Consider the following 26,086-nt stretch of genomic DNA (forward strand, 5'->3'; position numbering starts at 1 on the left):
AAAGATGAATTACACAGCAAAAGTATATCTACTCATACATCTTTTTTGATTACAGTAATTTAAAAAATTCATTTCACAATCCTCAATCTCCCCAAATTATTTTATTTACTATGCCATGCTGAAATACACAATATAATATACAGTTCTACAAATTGTAAATCACACCAATTAATGCGCAAAAAATGTTTTGATTTCAACCATAAATATTAAAAATTACTCAGAAAGGCGAGGTTGTTTAAGATATTTTAAAGATACAAGCTGAGCAAAACACGAAAAACAAAAAAACTTCACAAATATGATAAATATGAGTATATTATATTGGCTATAGTAAAAACAATGGACATACATTTGAGTTGAAATTTGTTAAAATATCCCCAAAGTGTGTCTGTATACTGGCTTATACATCCTAAAAAAAGTCTGTGTTAAATACATCAGTATTTTAACTAAACCTTCCGAACACAATTACATTCTGTTTGAAATTTAGGTAATTTGAGAAAATCCATTAGGTTATACAACTAAAGTATACTTTTCCCCAAATACACTGTCTTACCAAACAAGAAATAGAAAGATTCTTGATGAAATAAACATCAGGCATGTTCACTCTAATAGAGGAGTCATAAATACATATATGAAACACAAAAATGGGCTTCCAAATTACTGCATAATCCTGTAAGAACTCGGCGATAAGAAATCACAGTTTTATAATTTGGTTCATCTGAGATGAGCAGGTAAGTATCCCTTAAATATATCTGAGTACGAGAAGTTGAAAGTAGCTCAGAGGCTGTTATGTTGAAGAATACCAGGACCTTAGATAATTCCACAGGCTTGTGGTCAAGTGTGAACAGAAAGACTATTAAAATTGAAGTCTGTCAGAAGAAGAGAGATGTATCTGTCTGAACAGGGAATAATCCAGTAATACCATATTTAAATTAAAGTGTTCAGAATTAATACAACTTCTTATTAATTATAAGGCTTTACTTTATCCTTAAAATTAATTCCATAGCGTGTGCTTGGTTTCCACCTGTTACAGGCAGAGTATAAGCCTTCTTTTATCCAGACATTTCAAATCACATTTGATCAGGTTACGTCACTACACACACAAAATTTTGTTCAACGCATTCCAGTTTTCCATTTTTTCCAATGGATATTCTTGTTCTATATGAATAACGTGCTTCAGAACTATAAATAAAATAAGCAATTTCAATGTAATAAGAAAAAAATGTATAACTAAGTGGACTAAAAACAAAAGATCTAATTCTCGGTGCACCCTTTCAAACCCACTGAAAATAAACTATATTCAAATGAAAAGGCATTTAATTTACTATTTGGAATATCCTTGATAAACACCAATTTTCTGTAACATCCCTGCACATCTGATACCACCTCATGTATAATGCAAAAAAGCTATTTCATTTTCATCTATTGACAGTGAATTTAATTTACCATTGCAGCTCTTTTCCTAGAACTATCACGTTATTAATTCTGCAATCAAGCTCTTTTGAATGCTTTTATTTGTACTAAGGTTTTCACAATTCCACATTGATTTTTTTCATCATAATATACCTTTCAAACATATGAATGTGAATATGTTAGTAAACTTTCTTAATGCATAAGGAAAGTTTCAGAGACAAGGAAAGCCATCTACAAAACTACACTCACAGGAACAAACTTTCGAAGGACAGCATATCCAAGAGATTACATTTTAGCTTAATGTTTGTAGTGTTTACCAAATATACTACATTTAGTTTATACAACTAAGTGATATTTTCAACCATTCTAAAACCTTCTTATCTAGCATAATGGTCCATTTTCTCCCACCAATCAATTGGCTATGAAAAAGAAATCCTCTACTAAAGAATTCTACTGAAATTAGATCATTGAAAGCAAATGAGCTTTGTTTTTCTATGGGGGGGGGGGGGGTGGGAAGAAACAGTATCAGTCCCCTCAGCACTGAATAAATACTTTTTTATGGCCATGAAGACAAAATAACCAAAAAAAATGGCAGAAGCTACACCTGAGTAAAAGCAAATCAGTTAATGTTTTATCTAAGAGATATACTATTCAATTATGCAGATTATCCAATTATATTTAAAATCCATATAATGAGTAGCAAAATGATAAAAAGAAAAAGAACACAGAGAACTGTATAACACTTGAAATAAAAAACACACACTGAAAAGTACAAAAAAAATTATGCCACCTAGGAAACTTGCCATTTTCCAGTAGGTTATAGTACCACACAACTGTTACCAGATTTTAATCCAATACAGCTCTTCATAACACAAATTTTGAAGTATTACTTTACTTCTTACATAATAATATATTTCCTTGTCACAATTACAATAAAAACGCAGTATTTTAAAAATCTGAAGAGGCAGCACTTGTCCTCTTTACTTCACTCCAGGGCCAACAAACAAAGCAGTGAAGCAGAAAGAGGTACATAATGGATTTAGAAGTAAATGGTCCATTCTTTAAGAAGCCTTCCTACCCCCTCTTCTGAATTCACTCTAGACTAATTGTCATTACAATGATGTCTGAAAACTTCAAAAGAACCCTATTTCCTGATGCCAGCTGTCCATGTTTCTATCTTTAAATTTTAGAGGTTTTTCCTAATTAGAAAGAAGTATTTAGACATACCCAAAAGATGTTATCTCGTAATTGTTCTAAATCACAGACACAGTATATCGATTATAGAAACAAAACATAATCAAGAGTGGAAATATTCTTTAAAATTTTCCACAAATACAATATATAAATAAAGTCTATACTATTAAGAATTTCCTTCAATACAACATACAACACACGTAGATCTTCTCTTTATTTCCTTGGGGATTTATCAAACAATCTCTTCACCATTGCACCTACCTGGGTAAAAATCTTTGGACTTAGACAGCTTGATGGTGGCTCCAGTTTCTTTTTGCAACTGAACAATTGTCTGTCCTCCCTTCCCAATTATAGATCCAGCAGCATAACTAGGTATGAGAACCTTTAGAAAATACTGGCCGTCTTCTGAAAAATGCAAAGAAATATATTTGGTTAACATGATAATTTTAAACTCTCTATCCCCTCTCCACCCTCAAGAGGGAAAAACAGCAATTAAAACATTGGGCATATAGCTGCAGGAAATATGGGGTTAATTTTTTTTTTTTTTAAAGAACAAAAGTAAGCCAATTACACTGAAAAATAAATAGGTACAAACTGTTTCTCATTTTGTAGGATTTATACTTTTAAACTTGGAATTAAAATCTAAACATGTTTTATTATTTTGCAGCACTGTAGAAACTGATGACTAAATTCCAGTTGTTATTCCAAACATGGAAGTCTTCCAATTCTATCTGTGGTTACTATGGTAAAATGAAATGAACTGACCCTTTAACAAAACTTCAGAGATTTATATGATGACAAACCTTCACTTACCATATTGCAATACAAATAAGTAAAAGGACTGTAAATAGTGATGAGCTATATTGGTTTGACATTAGCAAACACCTAAGGACTACAATCAGCCATTGCCTATATCTTACTTAAAGTATGCAAAACAAACATTTCTCCTACCAAATAATCCACCCAAACTGTAGGGTGTATTCCAAGTCTGCAATAACTGCCAGGAAATAACTCAAAGTGATGTGAACTGGCAAATCTAACTAATCCTGGTGTATTTCTTTAGCACTTCTTAGTCTACCATGATCTCGTTTAAGCTCATTAATTAAAGGACCTTAAGAAGAATTCTGCCAATACTAAAAAGCTTAGGAGTCATTTATATCAAATACACTTAAAAGTGACCAAACAGATTATGTTACTTCTCCAAAATAGCCACAGCTTTAAAAACAGAGGAAGTGGATGAACCAAGAAAGAGTGAAATGAAATGTTGTAGAAAATATAAAGCCAACTCCATAAACTTTAATTTCTGACAAACTGATCAAGTCTTAAATCGGAAACACCCCAGTAAATCCAGCTTATGTGAATAAACGTTCTAAATTTTGCGGGTGTGCCATTCGCAAGACCCCCATCCGTCTCTAATGTACATGCTGTAGATAAATTCACCTCTGCCTCGATGCATTGGGTGCATTGTTAAGATGACTCCAGTGCAAATGAAGAAGCGATACCGGTCCCGTTATAACTCATCTTCCCAGGAAGCGCAGGATGTTAAACTAACAAGTCACAGTACCAGACACCCCCACCCTCGTATGCACACCTCTGAAGACAAATCAATGAGATATTTGCAACGACAGTGTAAGTGCGGTAAGAGCATGCACTCATCAAGATTTTGCATACTACTTGTGGCCCAAAGCAAGGGGATGGAGAGGGAAAAACTCTCCGATGCCCCAATCATTTGCTATCCGCTACCCAAGTGCCATTTATTTATTTATTTTATCAGACTGTTAAATGCAGCGCGCATCTTCGAGCGGCCATCACCTCACTCGGGGGTCATCCTCCTCCTCTTTAACGGACCCCCTTGCCCAGGTCTAGGATATTTAAATGGTCAGTCTTTAGACCGATTAAATAGAAAGATAGGTCTATTCCGAAAAACCGGTCGCCATTTTGATGAATGATAAACAGAGAAATGGAAATGTGTCCGGGACGGCGAGGTGCGGGGCAGGTGCAGGGGAGGGGGCGCGGGGCAGGGGCGCGGGAGCCGCCGGGTTCGGGCTGGAGGTGTCCGGGCCGCGGGAGGGAGGGAGGCCGGCAGGAGGGAGGGAGGCAGGGGCGGGCGGCGGGGGATGGGGCCAGCGGGGAGGTGGAAGCGATACCCACCGCCCGTATTGGTCCTCTTGGTGCTGCCGGCTTCAGGGGGGGCTTCCAGCGGCCTTTTCCGCGAGTCCGGCGGGTCCAGGTCTATGGGAACCCCAGTGTGGGTCCCGTTCTGCTGGATGGGAGCTGCCGCCATCATGTTTGCAGTTCCTGCCGCTGCTACGGGGAGAAGGTTCTCCCTTTTGTTTTGGCTTTTTTTCTTTTTTTTTGCGTTTGGGGTTTCTTAAGGTTTTTTTTTTTTTTTTTTTTTTTTTTTTTTAATCGGATCAATAGAAATCTCTTTAGGAAAAAAAAGCAATGTTGCTGGTTTGTTCTCACTGGGGAGGGGGCAGGGCTGAGGAGCAGCTGCAGTGCAGTGTCAGAAAGGAGACAGGGGAATGGAGGGGGTGTGAGAGACGGAGGGTGAAAGAAGGAGAAGAAAGGAGAGAGGGGGAGAGAGTGAAGGGAGAGGGGCGAGTGAATGAGCGGGAGGAGGGGAGCGGGGAGGACGGGCAGAGGGAGTGGGAGAGCGCGAGGGCTGGCGGGGCGCGGGGAGAAGCCGAGGAGGAGGGGAGAGTGAGGGAAAGAGTGAATGAGCAGGAGGAGGGGAAGGAGGTGGATGCGGAGAGGAGCGAGCGGCGGAGGAGGGCAGGAGCCGGGAAGGAGCGCGGCGGTCCCCGCGCCGCGCTAGCGCTGCGCTCGCTCCCGCTGCTGGTGCTGCCGCCGCCGCCGCTGCCGGAGCGGTTCTGCCGTTGCCTGGGCTGCTCGGCGATGCTGCTGCTGCCGCCCGGTCTCGCTCATTATTTCTCCCGCTTGTAGGGGGGGCTGGCGGGGAGGGAGGGGGATGGCTGCGAGGGGAGGGTAGAGAGGGGTTGAGTTCGTAGACTCCCACACACTTCGCGCTCCGGTCCCTGCCTCTCAGCAGCGCCGCCGCCGCTGCCGCCTCCCAGCGCTGATGCCTCAGCCTGCGGGGGCGGAGGGGGCCCCGCCGGAGGCGGGGGCTGGGGGGGGGGGGGAGAGGCTGTGTGTATGCGCGTGCGTGTGTGCGCGCGGGCTAAGCGCGTGCGCGGGGGCGCGCGCAGGCGGCGGGGGAGGGGACGGGGGCTGAGGCGCTCCTGTGGGAAGGGAGGGGTGAAAGGTCGCCGGTCCCCGGCAACACGGCTCAGGCAAACGTAAGCGGCTTGTCGCAGAAACCAAGGGGTCCAAGAAACCCGCTAGGCTAGAAGGCGGGAAGCAGATATTACTGACAGCCGTGCCAGCCAATAAAATGGGAATGTGAGAAAGGCTCTTCAGGCCCCTTCCCAATCAGGAAACTTGGGTATGAGAGGGAATGAAGGGGCGGGGTGGGATCTCGGTCAAGCCGGGGCTGGAGTGGCGACAATTTTGGCTAGTCTGAGAAGGGCATTCGAGTGACCGTTGACAACGGGTGAGACAGCGTCAAGGCTGAAGAAAGAACCTTAACTATATGCTTCCAGGACTTCTAGCTAGGTATATTAGTTTTTATTTTTAAGAGTTAGGTAAGAGACATCATCTTAACTCATCGGCGGTTTTCTAAGGGGCGATTTCATAAAAAGAGTATTTATTAGTAGCACTGTGTAACATCGTTAGGGAACTTCTAGTGTCGCTCGCTGCCTTTAATCCTTTCGGGAGCAAGCCAGGATATAAATAAAGCTAGGTATGGGTCTTCCCCCTCAGAGGCGCGGGTACGCAGACTAAAGACAGGCAACAGCTGAGTGAACACAAAACTAATTATTGAACTAAGTATGAATATAGGAATGAAACTCATTGCAATGTGCACAGCTTATGAGTATACAGATCTTGGATATATAAGGAGTCTGAACATCAAGTGTACAAGGCTACAGAAAAAAAATATCGTAGCTGCAATAGATTGAAAGTCTGAAAAGACTCAGTTTACAGATGAGTAAACTGATTCAGTGAAGTATTTTGCTCAAGGTCATCTATCAAGTTAGTTGTTTAATTAGCGCGCTAGGAATTAGGGATAATGGAAACACATGGGCTCTGGAGCCCGAAATCTTGGTTTCACCTCCTTGCAGGCATGTTCTAAAAGTGTCTTGGGCAGATCCTTTAACATGTTGGCTGTTTATTAAGTGCTTTCCATGTGCCAAGGAATCATTTTACATGCGATGCTCTTTACATGCAGTGTATCATATAGTTCTTACTGTACCTATTTTACGAGGCAGTTTAGGTTTAGAGACATGAATAATCCAAAGCCGCACAGGTATAAGCATTGTTGCAATAATTCAAACTCAGGTCTTCCTGATTTCAAAGTCTATCCTCTTGGAATATTGCAGGACACTAAAGCTTCAGTTCCTTCCACTGAAAGCAGGGGCTGTAACTCTGCTTTCCATAGGTCTTATGAGTCAAATGATATAATGTATTGAAAGATGTGAAAAGGTATGAACATATTCGCTACATTTCTAGAACAAAGATGCTCCTTCCTTGTACTTTTCACTACAGCACTTCAACCTGAAAGATGCCTTTAGTAAAAGCGAGCATAATAAAGAAATTCACTGTAATTCTATGATATTCTAACCAAGAATACCTGCATATCTGAGGCAATCACCAAAGCGAATAGAATAAAATTTAATTCCTGATTGAGGAGGGAATGAAAAAGAATACTAACCCTCCTCACAGCGTCCTTTATTTCAAGGAACATCTAGGAGGCATTGGGATTTCTGGTGCTTTTTAAGTGATGAAAGATAGATGATAGTCTGCTGAACAAGGGAAAAAATAACATTTAGTTTGGGAATAAAAGTTTATCTGGAGTATGAAAAACACTTTGCCTCAAGTCAGAGAAGAAGAAATGCTGAGACCTCAAAGAAAGGGAAAGCAGGTAAGTTAGTATATAACTGGTAAAAGTCTATGAACCTTTAAAAGTCCAGAATTTTTATCTGATATATGATGTAATAGGAAACCATGATACAGCCTTTATGCCCAGAATAAAGAGGATTTATACACGGAATTGGATTTAAAACAACAACAAAAAAATGAGCTGTGATGAAAGAAAATCAGGGTTTGGAATAAGGATGTGGTAGTCAAGATAGAAAAAGCTGATGCCAGACATTGTGTAATCAAAGTGTTCTGTGAAGTGTACCAAAAATATGCAAGGATGTTTTTAAATAAAAAATTGGAAAAGGGCTGGAGTTTGCTACTATATTGTTCTAAAACAGTAAAAGACAGTAGACAAAGATAATACAAAAATGAAAATAGTTCAAAGCTATATTGTATTAAAGCTTGGACAAAGTATTCAGTATCATGTAGTTTTGAATTTGGAAAAGACTGAGAATTGGAAACTGACATTACCAAATTTCTAAAAATAAGTAAAATATGTTTAAAATATCTTAGAAAATATCTGTCATTGCCATGTGTAAGTTAAATTGAAAGTGAGCTAAGTTAAATTGCCTTTATAGACTTAAGCTTACTGAGAGTCATGACACTGTATTCTTATGTTATTTATTTGACCCTTCTCTTATTTCCTTCTTCAGACTTAATATTTAAATATTACCCACCATTCCATGGGGCCTAGGAGCAGAAGGTATGATTTTAAATGTGGATAGCATGCTTACCAATAATTTATTTAACTATGGCATGCCAGGAATTACACAGACTATCCTAAGACCTGCTCAGACTTCAAAGGGTCAGTTAGCTATGATTATGATTTGGTCATGAAGGTTATCAGAGAGTAGTACATTCTAGCCTTTATTCTCTTGTATTTTCTTGTTTTTTAAGGAAGGATACTTCTCCATTTCACACTATATACCTCCACCATTCTGATTAAACAGACATAAACATTTGATCCTTGTCCTGCATTTTTTTACCAGCTAATAAACCTGAGGAAATTTTTAAAAAGCAGCTCCCACTTTATAGTATGCTGTACCTCTTAGGGTACAAATAAACTAATTGAATGAACTTTTTGAAAAATATAATAGAAATCTTTGACCTTTTAATTCTCTGGAAAGAAATATTTTATTTTCTTAATTAACCAAACAATTGGCACTGCAAATTTAATGTTATTTTCTAATACCATAAGATACAAGAGAACGTGTATACTTTTCATTGCTTAATTAGTTGATGAGTTATGAATATAAGCAACTCTGATAGAAAATGATATTAATCTGAAGAACAAAATTCCTAGTCTTTATTGACGTTCAGTAAGGTTCTTTTTCTTCCTGAGTTTTAGTCTGAGTAATATGGACACAAGATAATCTATTTTCAGTAATAATGATTGGCTTTGTAGAGAAAACGCAGGTAGTTGATGTCCACAAATATTCCTAAACCCATTTGTCCCCATCCTCCTGCCTTTCCTACAATAAATCCTGTTAACTATAGAACATAAATATTCCCTCTACATGAGTATCTTTTCAGTCTATGCTTTAGGAAACTTTTCTGAGTTTGTGTTCGGCTGAAATCAGATCCTGAGTTAAGGATTCAAGTGCAAATAGTGTATTTTAGAAAGTGATTTCAGGAAACAGTAGGGATTTGGGGAAGTGATACAGGGAATGGAAGGAAGGCAATGAAGGGTGAATTACCCAAGCAAGTTACATTGTGAGCAAACAGAGCTTAATCTCACTGGGATTCCTAAGAAACCATTTAAAACAGTAGCTTCAGAATTAACCCACTCAAAATGTGAGAAAACTCAGATATAAATGCACCAACTCCCTTCAGTCATTGATGGAGGTCTTTTCCTTGGGTACATTATGAATTCAATGCTTGCTGGCCAGTCTTCCAATTGCCAGAGCTGCATCTTTTTCTGAGGACTTTCTCTGGCAGCTGGAATCTGTTCTGCCCTTACACAGGCTGGCAATGCTAGGGAATTAACACCCTGCTGTGGACACATCCCCCACCTTTATGGAAAATCAGGCCAGTGTGCTCTGAAACGGTAGGGCAAGGAGATATGGGTTAGGCAATAACAGTTTGTTACAAATATCAACATAAATGTAGGAAAAAGGAAAATAAGAAAACTTAATGCACGGCATTTTTGGAAAGATCAAATAAATATGAAAGAATCTGGGAAGCTTAAGATACCGAGGAAATTAAGATTTTATAATTTTCACAATCCAAATATTGTAACCATTGATTATAAGAAGATTGAATAATTTGGGCTTTTTTTTCTGTTTTTAAAAAATACATTTTAATTTTTTAAGATATAAGACATGAAGAATCAATGTACATATTCTGATTATTTTTTCATCCAATGCACCACAAAGAAAATAGGAGCAAGTATATACTGAAGAGTTTATCACCTAATCCCACATCTTGGGGTTGTGTAACAAGTTCTATAAATAGACATATTGATTAGAAATACTTTTCTGAGATTGCACTTCTTAGAAAATGATTTATTAAACTTTATCTTCTTAAAAATTCAAACAGCTTTTATGTTTATGTATTTAATCACATAAATTCACAGTTGGTGAATATGTTTATGAAACAGTATATGAAAGCTCACCCTAATTTATATAGAAACATAAATGTGTTATTAGCATTATTCCAAAAAGTCCCCAAGCCTTAATATTCCAGTTGCGATTATGTCATCCCGGTAGATAAAGAGATATGTTAATGTTAGAAAGAATCCTAAATTTTTTGGCCCTGAGTATATTTCCTTGGTCTGTAATAGATGAATAATTTTTCTAGCATTTTTCTACATATTATGAAATACATCTTTCCGCACTTACCTTAAAGACAATAAACCTGAACTCACACTTACACAGTGCAATAAAAAGAACCTGGTGATAATTGGTACATGTTTATGTAAAAGATAAGTGTTAGGAGAATCTGCATGAGGGCTATAAGGGAATTTTTATCTTTGCAACTTTTTGAATTATTTCAAAATAAAAAGTTAAAAAAAAAAGAACCTTGAACTGATAATCTGGTTCTGACTCTTCTACCTACTAACTTTGTGGCCTAGAGTAACTCATTTGCCTGCTCTGATTTTCAGTTTCTTAATCTATAAAATGGGAGAGTTGGTAGATGTTCTTTACATCTCTAAAAACCAATTTCTATCTCAGTATGTTTATGACCATTCATAGAATCTTACAAAGAAAATTGTCAACATCAAAGTACATACTGTGTGCATTAACATGTATTTTTAAATCTGTTAATAATACACATTTTGAAGATGTGCTTTAGACACAATGGAAAATAATATACCAAGGAAAACAATTTGGTACGGTAAAGAGTATATTTGATATATTCTCTATGTTTTTGCATTTTAAAAGCAATCATTCATTGAAGTCTATAGTTGAAGATATTTTACTGGCACCACAATTCAAAACGTGACCGTTTCATCTTTTAAGCCATTTGAATATGAAGAATTGCTGGAGTAAAACAGTAAATGATAAAGAGGATAGAGTGATAAACAGAAAAAATTAAGAAAAACAAGAACTTCAAAAGAAGATTAAGGAAACCATAATTAATATTCATATATTATATCAACTAAGTTGAAATTACTTATCTGTTACATGCATAAAACATCTTCATCTGAAGAATCAATATCATTTATTCTTATAATGCCTGGAGTGATCTTGAGTCTCCATTTGCTCTGGTCCTGGCTTAGGCCATATGCTCCAGAGCAATGTTCAACACCTTCAAAATTGTCCCAGTTTGAATAGTAAATTATATGGTCTCCTTAATAATACTCAAGAGCTTTGACTTTTTGTTTTAGCCTGCTAATTATAAACCATAACATCTTTTTTATTCATCGGATTCTTTTATATGTCAATTTCCCCAAGTGTAATATAAATGTTTATCATAGTTCACTCATATTGCATTGTAGTATAAAAAATTTGTACATCCTCATATCCTCTACTCTTCATGATGTTTTAATTCCCTACCTATACTATTCTTAGCTGTAGCTAAGACCAGAGATCAAGAACAGAGGTAGAAAGTAGTAGGATAGAGTTTTAAATTTTACTTTTTCACATTTTAACATGGAAACAATCATTTTGATAGGACAAGTCTTCTTCGGAAGTACTGTATGTAGCAAGATGAAGTGAATTGAAGAAATAATAAATGAGACATTATAAATATAATGAAATACATCTTCAGATGATAAACATTGGACCCACAAACAGCATCAGAGAATTGCTTACATTATGGATTATTCACATTTTCTCTGGGTTTATTTCCTACTGTTAAAATAAGTCTTAGTCCTTCTTGACTTCCAGACAAGCTTTTAATGTCTCTGGTCAAGGCTTCTTTCTAATGTTGTTTTCTATTTCCACTGTTTATTATAGGTCAAGTAATAGAAAGTTCCTTTTGTCTCATAATAATGTTACATGTGTTTATAAGTACAAGAAGAAATTGGTTTCCTTGTATATTAAAAAAAATGCATTACCATACTCTACCTTGCCAGATTCTGCCTTGCTATTTAATCTTTTGGTTTCACTCTGTAAGCATTTCTATGGTAGGTCAGAAGTGTTTAACTGACTTCATGTAACTCTAAATTATTTTATCCATGTTTATTTCGTGTAATTGAGAATGCATAGAGCTTATTAACAAACCTACGTTATATATATGGATGTTTATGTGTATTTGGTGTAGAAAGAAGTGTGTGTGTGTGTGTGTGTGTGTGTGTGTGTGTGTGTGTGTGTGTGTGAAAGAGAGAGAGAGAGAGAGACAGAGAGAGAGAGAAGAACAGGCTGGTATACCAGTTCTATCTAATGTCTGTAGTGGGAGTAGAAAAAGTAGTAAATGCATAATGTGCCTTTACTTAGCCTTTTCTTCTCAAGGTCAAATTGGGGGCTTTAAGACAACTGTTTTTTTCTTAAACTTCCATTCTTATAATGGAAAATTCATAATTATTCGAGAGGAGATGATAGAGTATAATGGATCCCATGTACTGTATACCCACCTTCAAAACTGTAAACTCCTGGTCAATCTTATTTCATTTAACCTCTTTCTTGGGGTAATTTTGAAGCAAATTCTAACTATCTAATATTACATTTTTATTCTGAAAACATTATATCCTTTGTAAATATCCAAAATACCATTATTATATTGAAAATAATTGGCAAAAACTCCTTAATGCTATCAAGTGTCTGGTCTGTGTTTAATTTTTTTTCAATGGTCTTACAACGTTTTTTTACATTTTGTTTAAACCTCTACCCAATAAATACAACTGGTTCATATGTTACTTAAATCTCTTTTAATTCTCTATCAGTCAAGCTTCAACCAGAGAAGCAGACCACTAGGATATATATTTAAAAAAATTTTATTTTATACACACACACACACAGATAGATAGATAGTGATAGTGATACTAAGGGAATTGGCTCACACAGCTGTGGGCTCTGGCTAAACAAGCCCAAAGTCCACAGATGGTCACTCAGGAAGGGAAAATACAGGGGGGAGGGAGAGCAATTGCAGGCCCAACTGCTTTAAGTTTCTGATTTTCAGAGACCTAGTTGTTTTGATAGCTACCACCTGATTAAATGAGGCCCACCTATGGTAATCTCCCTTTTGGTTAACTGGAAATTAGAACTCTAATCACATCTCCAAAATCCATTCACACCAGGCCCTAGACTATTGCTTGATTGAATAGCTGGAGGAAGTTGTGTATATGCTGCAAAGTGGCTGCTGCTTCCTCTCTGTCCTCCAACTGTCACCAAATAATATCCCTTGTAGACTACCCTAACTAGAAACATACTAGACAAGGAATTCTGAGAAATGTAGTTCAACTTAAGTTGACATATCACAAAGCCATCACAGACAACTCTTTTTCACCTTGACACCATACACAGCTTCTTAAACCACTTTCAATCACCAAGTAAATACACTAGCAAAATCATAGCATATTGCAAATAATGATATAACAATGAACTATCCCCTATAGGACTAAAAACATGCTAGCCCTCCAACCTCTTTCCCCAGGAGAGGATACAAAATCTTTAGGAGTGCCTGGGTGGCTCACTCAGTAACCGTCAAACTTCAGCTGGGGTCATGATATCGTAGTTCATGGGTTCGAGCCCCGCGTGGGAGCCTTCTCTCTACCTTTTCAGTATTCCCTTTGCTGTCAGCAAGCACCTTACCTGGTTCTGGGTCTTTGCCACCTGGGATGACCCAAATCTTAATTCTTGAAGTTTCTGGAGCTATTAGAAATCCTACCTGAATTGAGTCATTGTAGTTTTCCACTGACTTTAATCAAAGGACATGAGAATTGAAAGAGATGCCCTAGGGGGATCTCCTAGGGGATTTTCCTGTATTTAAGAAAAATCCTCTTTACCCTCATTGTATAATAGCACCCAATTTTCCTTGAGAGACAGGATCAGTCACCACAGCCAGCACAGTAATTCCTTTCTCATCCTGTTGATTCAGAGGCTCGAGGAGCCCAAGGTGGCCACATGGCAGCCTCAACTTCTAGTTCAATAGATTCTTTATTCTGTTGTCTGCTGGATGCATTCTTTTCTTTGGAAAAGCAACCCAAATCTTCAACTAATGAAGGAATAACAATAAGACCTCTAGACCAAGGGCAATCGTAAGAGGAGCCACTCCCATTTCCAGCCCTTGGATTTACAACTTAAAGATCTATAAATCCTGGTTATGGGAGAAAGAGCACCAATATGTTAAGTCTGATTTGAGCATGGACCACAACCTAAGGGACATTGCCCCAGTCTCACAAGGTATTGCCACCTAGCTGATACCATGATTGAGTTTTCAAAAGGGCAATCCACAGTCCTGTCAAGCCAGCTGAATTCCATGAGTCTGAGCTCATTGTCACACAATATAAAAATTTTATAGTAAAAAGAATTATAATATAGCAGGGTCCTTTCTCAAGTTCCCCCTCTTGGATTTGTAAATTGACTCAAGTCCAGAATTTGATTGAGGGGCCATGACACTCCATTTTGGTGGTTAAAGTCAGATTTCAGGACACTACACATAGAATTTTCCACGTATATGAATCAAGTAAGATTTTAGTAGACCTCCCATTTCAGACATTATAGTTTCCATCTCCAGAAATTAAGGTTAGATTTTTTTTTATATCTTCCAAGTATCCACTTAATATGTTGAATAAATCCTGTGGATTCTGGAACATATGGAAGACAGTTACAATTATTATTTTAATATCTTTATTGGTTATAGTATGTGTCATTCCTGATATGATTATTTTTTCTGTTCAATATAATTATACTGTCCTGCTTTTCTGCATGCCTGGTAATTTTTGTGAGATGTCAAGCATTATTAATTTTACTGGGTTGTATGCTGGGCGTTTTTGTGTTTCATTTCTACAAATATTCTTGAGCTTTGTCCTTGAATGTGGTTATTGGAAACAGTCCAATATTTTGGAGTCTTGCTTTATGAGGTGGGACCAAATCACCACCTAATCTAGGGATAATCTTGTCCCACAATTTAGGCAAAACACTCTTAATACTCTAGCTGGTGCACAGTGAATTATGAGGTTTTCCATTCCAGGTACAAGGAGCAGGAACTAGTCCCAGCTCTGTGTGAGCACCAGTCCCTGTACCTAGTTTCCTTAAGTAGTTTCCTCCAGTGCATCTGCTGGTTAGTATTCAACTGAAGACCCAAGGAGAACCTTTCATATTTCTGAAGGTCTATTTCTGTGGCTCTTTTCTCTCAGTACTCTGTTACACTGTGAATTTTAGCCACCCTGTTGGGTTGTTCCTCAAAAAGCTAAACATAGAATTTTCATATGACCCAGATATTCCACTCCTAGATATGTACTTATCCAAAAGAAAACAGGTTTCAAACAAATACCTTTACACAAGTTCTAACAGGAGCATTATTCACAATAGCCAAAAAGTAGAAGCAACCCAAATCTTCAACTAATGAAGGAATAACAAAATTTTGTAGAAGCATGTAACATATATACCATTCCACAATAGAATATTATTTAAGCAGAAAGAGAAATGAAGTACTTAATCATACTACAACATGGATGAACCTCAAAAACATTATACTAGAAATATAATAAGCATTTGTTTATTGAACAAAAAGTATATAGCCTATATGCTGAATGAGAGCATATTTATCATATTTATGTAGATATTCTACAATGATAGAACAAAGAATACTATATACACAGATACATCACCCCACTCACGTACAATGCTTCTATTTAGCTTTTAATTCCTAATGAAAATATTTAAGAAAAAGTATATTACATTTCCTTTCAGAAATTATGCATTTCACGGGTATAGCCTTTGTAATCTTTGAAAAAAATGTCTATTCAAGTCCTTTGCACATTTTTATTTTTGTTGTTGAGTTGTAAGTGTTCTTTATATACTCTGCATATTAGTCCCTTACCAGATATATCATTTACAAATATTCTTTCTCATTTTGTAAAATTATCTTTTCAGTTCATTAGTACTGTCCTTTGATATGCAAAAGTTTTCAGTTTTGATGAAGTCCAACTTACCTATCTTTTCTTGTTTCTGTTTATGGTGTCATATCTGAGAATCAACTGCAAAATTTGAAGTCATGAAGGTTTACTCCTATGTCTTCTTCTAAGAATTTTATCTTATGTCTTATATTTACATCACTGATTCATTTTGAGTTAATTTTGTGTATGATATGAAGTAGGTTTCCAACTTTATTCTTTTACTTGTGGAAATTCAGTTGTCCCAGCACAGTGTTAACTATTCTTGTGATGTATTGTGGAAGACATGAGAAGCCAGAGGGTCATAGTTATAACTTCCTAATGACCTGAATATTAACAATAATTTATTTTTTAATTAAAATTTAGGAGAGTTTATTGGTACCTGAGGAGGAGGATAGAGAAGGAAGAGAAACATAAGGAAGTAGATGGCAAGATTCTCTTTTAGATTGAACAGAATTATCAATATCCATATACATAGTATATTTCAGAGCCTACAAAATGACTCTCTATATCCTCCATTTTCCAGAAGCCCTACTATCCCACATGAGGGAAAATCATATGGTGCTGAGGGACAAATATTTCAAGTGTTCCAAACTTTCTCATTCTGGATTTTCACCTCTTTGTTCCATCAGTTCTTCTTACAGTGCTAAGCCAAAATGAATGGTACTACCACCACGCTCAACTTCATGAACACTCAGATTTTCTTTATGCCTAGGCTTTGGTCTCAGAAGACATTTTGCCCCCTAAACTAAGGAAAAATTGGAATTTTTCTAATAGAACTTGTAGGAAACTTAAGAAAAGAAAAAACAGAAAGCATAGAAAAATAAAAGTTTGAAGTGTTCCCTGTATCATGACAACTGAATTTTATCCATAAAATGGCTTACTTAGTGTATGTTTATGAAACACCAGAGCTTGCTCCCCTTTTTCTTACTTCAAATATGCCATGGTGGCATGTTTATCCAGGTGTTGTTAGCTGAAGATAGATCTGAGATATCCCCACAGCTTGGTAATAAATTTCTCGGTTTAATATTCAGGTTTACTTCTTGCTCTCTGCCCCACCCCACACACAGTCCCAAGCTATAATTTTTATGTTTCAACCAAATCTTTGGGCCAGGACGTGGCCCCATATTTCCCTAACTAATTTCAAAGATTGTAATTGCTTATTTTATTAACACAACCTTACACCTCACCCCTGACCCAAACATCATGCGTTTGTCTGAAGCATTTTTACTGACCAGCTCTAAAGTTAGTTCTATCTTAAATGAAACTGAATTCTTTTACCTGAATTTGTGTGTTAGGAATTTATTGGGCTATTATCTGCTTTGTATCACCTTGGAATATAGGATACTCTAAAGATGAGAGAGGTTTTTTTCCTATCAGAAGATAGCCAAGACTTAGTATTCTGAATCTGAAGTTTCTGCTTTAAGTGGGATGATGTAAAGGTTTCTGTTTCAGGTCCCTAATACAACAATTGTTTTGTTAGGTAACTGGAGAAGAACACCCAAGAGGTTTTGTGTTTTTTTGTTTTTTTTTTTTAAATATATTTTTTTATTTTCGAGAGAGAGAACACAAGTTGGGGAGGGGCAGAGAGAGAGGGGGACAGAGGATCTGAAGCAGGCTCCATGCTGACAGGGAGCCCGACGTGGGGCCCAAACTCACGAATTGCAGGATCATGACCTGAGTGAAGCCTGATCTCAACTGACTTGACTACCCATGCACCCCGGAACACCCAAGAATTTTTAAGGCAAGAGAGACTCGTTCAAAAGAAGGAGAGAAATGTTGGTATTGAGAGTTGAGAAGGGGAAAGTGACTGTATCCGAGATACAGAGAGAGTTGTAAAATGTCAGAGTCCTCTTGCATGCAGCTCTCTTAATGGAGAATGACTAAGTGATGCTGTGAAAGACTAACCACTTAGCATTGCAGCCTACAGGGCAGTACTATAGGTCTCGACAGCTGAGCCTGCGCTCAATGAGTGGTGTAACCATGCAAGCTTATTGAGAGTGTCAGTGGATCAGTGTCCAGCATACAGCAGAAGATGAAATGCATTAACATTATCATGGAACATAAGAAGATAATGACTGCCGTAACATAAAGACCAGCCCACATGCCATGCCCCCACCTTCTGGACAGATAGCAACTATATGCCCACCAGATCCTTAGATATTCCTAGGAAGGAAGATAGCTCTTTCCATTAAATACAACAAATATAATTCTGTACAACTCCATATGGTGAGTATTTGGTTTGTTTTAGGACAAAAGAAGCATGCTACTTAGTATGTGGAGCAAATTCATACTGGCTACATTAATATCCAGTCCTGGTCTCTGCAGCAGCTCTGTGGTTCTGATAGAAAATGCCATCATTCCCTGCTGGAATCTGTCTGAATCCTGTCAGCTCTTCTGACAGTTAGAAGCAGAGTTCTCATCTTTTACAGTTTCTAAAACCTTTTATATATTGAACTGCCCACTAAATTCCTATTTTTCTGTCGATGAGAAATCTCTGAGTTCCCAGCTTATTTGCAAAACAGAGATAAATGACAGATAGTAAGTTTAATTACTACTGAAGGTTTGGACACCAGCTCTGTCCATTGCCACAAGTCTTTTTGAAATTCCCCCAGATGCTCACAAATGGCACCCATCCAGAATTCTTTCCTAAGTTAACAACTTGGAAACTCTTTTACCAACCATAAAGATACTAGTGAATGTCCACTAAAAATAAGACTAAGCTTATTTAGTTAGACCTAGTAAATTTCACTCAGGTATGTGTGCATGTACACCAGTATTATATTTTAATTTACTACATGTGCTGTTTTTCTTCACATGCTTTCTGTACTTCTGTCTGTTCACATTCTCAATTTGGAGTATTAAATGTTACCTCCTAACTTTGTGCTCTTTGAAAGGATTTTTAGTTCTGCTGTTAACAATCTATAATACTGGACAAGCACTTGCCCTTTCTGGATATGATTCATCCAAAACATAAAGGATTTTATTAAATTGTTTTTAAGAATCCTTATGTTTCTGACTTTCTGTAAGAGTAATTTGAAAACACTATGCAATATGATTAAGAAGTCAAGGAAATGTCTCTATTTTCTAAGGAGTTAAATAGTTAAATTAAGTTTAAATCTATTACTTTTGGAGAGAATATTCCCTTATAGACTTTTAATGTATTACTGGTAGCCAAAGGTAGAAGAATAAAATGTACTGAAATACATATTTTTAAAGAATACATAAAGTTTCAAGTGGCTTTACATTTTATTTGTGAGCCTAAATTCTTTACATGGTTTTAAATAGTGAATGTATTCTTTTGTAATAGAGACTTACACGAATCCATGTGATTCATGCAAAATAAATTTTGAAATTTGAAAGAATTGAGCTTGATTTATATAGTTGAGAGGTTACAGACTGGCTGCCTTGTTTATTTTGCCAGAACTGTATTTCCATTTGGGAGCCAACATTTAAAAGTAAATAGACTTGGGGGTGCCTGGGTGGCTCAGTCGGTAAACTTCTGACTTTGGCTCAGATCATGATCTCACGGTTCTCATAGGTTCAAGCCCCGCGTCGGGCTCTGTGCTGACAGCTCAGAGCCTGGAGCCTGCTTCAAGTTCTGTCTCCCTCTTTCTTTGCCCCTCCCCTGCTCACATGCTCTCTCTTTCAAAAATGAGCAAACTTCAAAAAAAATTAAAAGTAAATAGGTTTCATGTTGTAAAAAATATAGGTTTTTCAGTGTCATTTTGAAAAATCACATTCTGGTAACTTTGGTCCCACATTTCCATGTAGCAATGATTGGCCAAAGCTAAATAGCAATTGTCCCTTTAGATAGGACATAGGCATGGGGCCCTCCTCTGGTTCCCATCATTTACACTTATACTGGACCACTGCACTCATTATGTTACCTGCCTGGGATTTCAGCCAATATGTTTACCCCCATTTGGTAAGACTCTTAATATTGAATTAAAATAAACCTTTCAGGGGCTCCTGGGAGGCTCAGTTGGTTGAATGTCTGACTCTTGATTTTGGCCCAGGTCATGATCTCACAGGATTGTGAGATCAAGCCCTGCATCAGGCTCTGTGCTCACAGTACAATGTCTGCCTGGGATCCTCTCTCTCTCCTCTGTCTCTCTGCCCACACCCATCCCCCCCCCCCCAGGCTTGCTATCCCTCGAAATAAATAAACCTTTAACAAATGAAGAAAAAAAACCCTTTTAATCTGGATTTATTATAAGGAATTTGGATTTCTTGTCACCCAAATTTAGCATAATTTCTTCAAGTTTTTTTTAAATTTTTTAATGTTTTTACTTTATTTTGAGAGAGAGAAAGAGAGACAGACAGACAGAGTGCAAGTGGGAGAGAGGGGCAGAGAGAGGGATACACAGAGTCTGAACTAGGTTCCAGGCTCTGAGCTGTCAGCACAGAGCCCAACGTGGAACTTGAAGTCACAAACCATGAGATTGTGACCTGAGCTGAAGGCGGACGCTTAACCAACTGAGCCACCCAGGCACCCCTCTTCAAGCCTTCTAAAGTGAATGAATATCAACCTTTGATTGGTATAATTTCCAAATAGACAAGAATTGCATTGTATGTACTTTATAGATATAATACAGAAAAATATTATTATAGTTTTTCAATTTGATTTTGTATGCCAATTAAAAAGACATAATATCTTCATTGTAACTTCATAAGCAACATTAAATAATAATTATAGTTCCTCAAATATTCCACCCTGACAGAAAGCTGTTCAGGTATCCAACCACTGAAAATAAAAGCTAAGCTAGATACACTATATAATATAGGTTGTGGTTTTAACTAGAATCCTTTCCCAATAAATATATAATCCTTTTATAAAATGGAAGGAAAGAGCCTTTTATTAATATGAATTTACTATATGAATTAAATTTACCACATTTATTTTAAAATTATGGAGAAAAATTAAACTATTGGTTGATATAAAGATTTGAAATTAGAGGTTTTTAATAACAGGTTTAGCATCTGATTTATTTATTTGGTGGCAGAGTAGCAAGAAAATCCTGATTCACAAAGACGAGTTGAAACTTGTAATAATAGATTTTTTAAAATATATCTTTTCTGCTAATTTTATAATTCTTTTTATAATAGGAACTTTATTTTATAAACTTACAGCTTTACACATGTATAATTTTATTAATTTATAGCTTTATAAATTTAAAATTGAGAAATCCCCCCAAAATTTTTTACTCAAGCAAAGTCCAAAAAAAATTAATATGACAACACAAAGGCAAGTATTGCTGGCCACCGATGTATTAAAATTTAGTGAGCGACACATTTAATTAACATAACCTTGAAATGATAAAAAATATATACAGGCTCAAATATTCAAATCAAGTGTATGCAGAATCTCAGCTCTTATGGAAGATAATAGGAGTCATATGGTTTGCAAAATATTGTTCAATAACCAATTAGCACAAGATAAAAATACTTAGAGGATTAGTGAACATTTTACTTAAAACTAGGATCATTTTTCTTTTCCTTTTTCTTCCTCCTTTCTTACAATATGTTTAATTCTGAAAGAAATCTACAACCAGCTAAAGCAGGAAATTATCTTGATGCCTTAGCCATATTTGTGCTCTTTCAGCTAAGAAATCTCAGATGAATGGAGGAATAGGAAATAATGCATTGTGTCCATGGAAGTTTATATAGAAGAAAATGAAGATAGAGACCTTAAGGTATATATTCCAAGCTTTTTGGAATTGCATTGTCCAGAAATTGTAAAAATACCTTTTGTTTGGTATTATAACAAATATTTCCCAGCCTCTGAATAGGTCACTTGGCATAGATAATTAGTTTTTTGGGGGTTTCATTGTTTGTTTGTTTACTTGTTCTGTTTTATTTTGCTCTGAGATTTGGTGGTGATGCTGGAGATAACTAGACATCTTGAGATGTTCCTAACCAGGTGTACAAATATGAAAATCACTTCACTATGGTGTCTTATAAGGCTACTTCCTTTTCCTAGTTCTGATTCAAATACCATCAAAAAGTTACATTGGCCTGGTCAGTAGATGCAGTACAGGTTGTTTCAGAGGGCTTCACAGAATATGTGTTAGACATTTTAATTAATTTGCACTGTGAGGTTATGAAATCCAAGGCTTATGTCTAACTAGGTCATGTTGCATTTTCATTTCTTAGCACACTACATGGCCAGAATATGTGTTTGGTAAATATTTTTTAAATGAGTCACTGCTACTATTTAATTACCTATCGATTTCATCTGTAGTATGTGAGAACTCAAGAGGTTTGGGGTATACACTAACCATAAGGAAGACAAATGCAAGCTACTCAGGAGGAGGAGGAGTCAAATTTGCAAGGTTTATGCTATACTTAAGCCAGCTACATTATGATGGGTAGCCCTTATTTTACCATTTTTAGATCAGTGCTTGTCATCATCTTAGAACTAAATCTACACAAGCCTCCACATTTGGTAAATGGATAGATTTATTACTATTCACTACATCGTTCCATAATCCATATAGTATGAGAAACTATATTCACACAGATGCTTGTAATTTTGTAGTTAAAAGGATGAAAGGTGAAGTTTTAAACAAATTTTAGGTAGCGTACTTAGTATACAATTCAAATTTCAAAAATAGCAGGCTGTTGTTGAAACAAATTTCTAGGCCCAAGATGGTCCCTCTTCTGCTTCTGTCTAGAGTGCCATGTCAGCAAACTGAAACTGAACTTCTGTACCCCTATAAATGCTCTGCTTGACCAGGAATGCAGTACATCCAGCCCACCAATCCCTAAATGCCAAGCCAACTCTACATCTTCTCACCCTAAACAAGGTTGAATATATGGCCCCAGCCAATCAAATATTTTCTATTTTTCTCTTCCTTGTTGGTCATTCTTCTCTTGTAAAAGTTTTCTGCCTTCCATCCCTTTTTGCAGTTCTCTGAAATTAGTCTGCCTTACCAAGTGTTCAATAGTTTGTATCACCTAAATTGTCTTTAATCATTTTTAACACTGTCAAAATAGTAAGAAGCACTAAATTATCATATGTATGTGAGATCTCAAAATCAAGAGATTATTATATAAACTAATCACTAATATATGCTTTATGAATTTTCTAAATAGTAACCATGTATTAGTATGTATATATTGTTATTAGTTAATATATAGGCAATAAAACCACTGCAAGGCTCTATCCACCAGTATTCCCCAAATAATAAATATCCTAAACACAGGAACACAACTTTCAGGACTTTAGAGTCAAGCTTTGTCTCCAATAATATCCCCAAACTACCACTTCCTCTGTGAGGGAAAGGTGAACTGATTCCTTCTTTTGGCATATTGAAGGAGTCAACAAAATGTCCATTGCTTTCTTCTTTGTGCTGTTTGGGCCCTTCTTATTATTTATTATAATCACCTCATTGTCCCATTTTACTTCCTCTACATTCTCTAGCCTGACCTTGACCCTTTTTGACCCCATTTTTCTACACATCCACAAAGGCACAAGTAAAATCCTCCCCCCTACTTCCTTTATGTTAGTTACGACTATAGGTGAACTAAGTATTAACTAGAATGGAAGGAAATTATTACTAATTATTTGCTAATATTATATTAAGGGTATTTGTGTTTATATTCATAAGTTATATTGGCCTTTAATTTTCAGTTTTTATAATATCTTTGTCTGGTTTCAGTATCAGAGTAATACCAGCCTCATAAAATGTGTTGGAAAGTATTACCTACTTTTCTGTGTTCTGAAAGATTTTGTGTATGGTTGGTGTTCTTTCATCCCTAAGTGTTTGACAGAATTCATCTCTAAAGCTCTCTAAGCCTGGAGTTTCTTTGTAAAAGGTTGTTAATTAACTTTTGGGGAGATCTAAAGCTATTCAGACTCTTGAAATTTATTGTTATATCAAGGAGTTTGGAATTTCAAGGAGTTTACCCATTCTGTTTGTTATTGAATTTATTGACATGAAATTGTTCGTAATATTTTTTTACTGTCCTATTAATATCTTTAGAGTCTATGATGGTGTTCCCTCTCTCATTGTTTATGTTAATAATTTGTGGCTTCTTTATTTTTGTCTTTTGTATCTATGGATTTATCAATTTTATTGATCTTTCCAAACTATAGCTTTTCACTTGATATATTTTTTATATTGTTTGGCTAATTTCTGTTTTACTGAGTTCCATTCTTATCTTTATTATCTTCTTTTTTATGTTTAGCTTGGGTTTAATTTGCCCTATTTTGTAGCTCCTTAGACTGAAACTTAGACCACTGATTTTGTCCAAAAAAATTTTGAGAGGAAGAGCTGTGTGACTCCTCTGGCAGAACCACTGCATATATGCTATGACTGCATTCCCTTTTCCCCTCTGCTAATGAGATTGGCAGTGATCCATGCTGGAGAATAGAACATTAGCCAGTCCTCAATTGACATGAATGGGAGGGAGAAGTAACCTTTATTGTCAAAAGATTTGGTTGTTGTTGGTAACCACTGGGATAATCTAATCCAGAGTTTCTCAATGTCAATAATGGGATATTGATATGATATGATATGATATGATATGATATGATATGATATTAATAATTCTCCATGTTAATAATGGGATAGTATAATTCTTTGATGTTGGGGGCTGTCCAGTGAATTGAAGGATTTTTTTTTATTAGCGTCCCTTATCTCTACCCACTTCATGCCAAAAGTATCCTCTTTCCCATTGTGACAAACATAATGGTCTCCAGACATTGTCAAACGTCTTCTAGAAGGCAAAACTCCCTCCCCGCCCCAGCTGAGAGCCACTTGGCTGATTCATGTACGACTACACATATAGAAGTAACAAAGTAAAAATGGAGCTCTATGTCACACTATACACTAAAATCAGTTCTAGTGGATTAAAGGCATACAGATGAGAGACAAAGCTATTAAACAGGAGATAATATGTAAAATATCTTTATTTCTTCAGGTATGAGAAGATTTCCTTAAAAAGACATGAAAAACGTAATAAAATAAACAAGTAATAAATTTGCCTATATTTAAAATGTTCATGGAAACACACCTTAAAGAGAGTGAAAACATCAGCCACAGAGTTTGAGAAAATATTTGCAACACATTTAACCAATAAATAATTAATATTCAGAATATATATATATATATTCTTCCAAACCACTGTTTACAAACTGGAAAAATGTTTCTGCAGTTGACGTCAAAAGATAATGGCTTATGTTTTCTTTTACAAATTTTATGGTTTCAGATTTTATATTTAGGTCTGGAATCCATTTTGAGTTTATTTTTGAGTATGGTATAAGAAAGTGGTTCAGTTTCATTCTTTTGCATATAGCTGTCCAGTTTTCCCAGCACCATTTGTTGAAGAGACTGTCTTTTTTCCCATTGTATATTCTTGCCTCCTTTGCCATAAATTAATTAATCATACATGCATGGGTTTATTTCTGGACTCTCTGTTCTCTTGATCTATGTGTCTATTTTTGTGCCAGTACTATACTGTTTTGATTACTCAGCTTTGAAGTATAGCTTGAAATCTGAGATCATGATACCTCCAGTTTTGTTCTTTTTCAAGATAGCTTTGGCTATTTAAGGTCTCTCATGGCTCCATACAAATTTTAGAATTATTTATTTTAGTTTTGTGAAATATGCTTTTGGTTGTCAATAGGGATGGTAATAAATCTGGAGATTGCTTTGGATTTTATGGAGATTTTAACAATATTGCTTCTCCCAATCCATGAGCATGGAATGTTTTTCCATTTATTTGTGTCATTTTCAATTTCCTACCAGTGTTTTATAGTTTTTAGAGTACAGGTTTTCACCGCCTTGGTTAAGTTTATTCCGAGGTATTTTATTCTTTTTGCTAGAATTGTAAATCAGATTGTTTTCTCAATTTCTCTTTGCTACTTCATTATTAGTGTATAGAAATGCTACAGATTTCTCTATGTTAATTTTTCTAGATGTGTCTCCTGAGGCAAGGGAAACAAAAGCAAAATTAAACCATTTGGACTACATCGAAATAAAAAGCTTTTGCACA

The 26,086-nt window shown here is 36.3% G+C and overlaps 1 protein-coding gene and 1 long non-coding RNA gene across 6 annotated transcripts in view; one reads left to right on the top strand and one right to left on the bottom strand.

Moving 5' to 3' along the window:
* Nucleotides 1-5,713, bottom strand: part of NOVA1 (NOVA alternative splicing regulator 1) — a 150,716-nt gene extending 145,003 nt beyond the window's left edge. Inside the window, exons 1-2 of one of the 5 annotated variants that reach the window (XM_045450582.1) lie at nucleotides 4,756-5,713; nucleotides 2,866-3,009 (exon numbers count right to left, since the gene is read on the bottom strand). In XM_045450582.1, coding sequence (XP_045306538.1) covers nucleotides 2,866-3,009; nucleotides 4,756-4,891 — 280 coding nt within the window. In that variant the 5' untranslated portion in view covers nucleotides 4,892-5,713. Of the gene's footprint in view, nucleotides 1-2,865; nucleotides 3,010-4,044; nucleotides 4,176-4,755 lie in introns of those variants that run through there. The other 4 variants (XM_045450581.1, XM_045450584.1, XM_045450583.1 and 1 more) reach the window with 4 other exon arrangements.
* Nucleotides 5,714-5,876: 163 nt separating this feature from the next.
* LOC123583490 lies at nucleotides 5,877-26,031 on the top strand. Its single transcript, XR_006704899.1, has 3 exons — nucleotides 5,877-6,219; nucleotides 21,690-21,780; nucleotides 26,010-26,031. It is a non-coding gene; the product is annotated as an uncharacterized LOC123583490 (long non-coding RNA).
* The last annotated feature ends 55 nt before the right edge of the window (nucleotides 26,032-26,086 follow it).

Source organism: Leopardus geoffroyi, chromosome B3 (genome assembly GCF_018350155.1).
Source record: "Leopardus geoffroyi isolate Oge1 chromosome B3, O.geoffroyi_Oge1_pat1.0, whole genome shotgun sequence".
Taxonomy (NCBI): Eukaryota; Metazoa; Chordata; class Mammalia; order Carnivora; family Felidae; genus Leopardus; species Leopardus geoffroyi.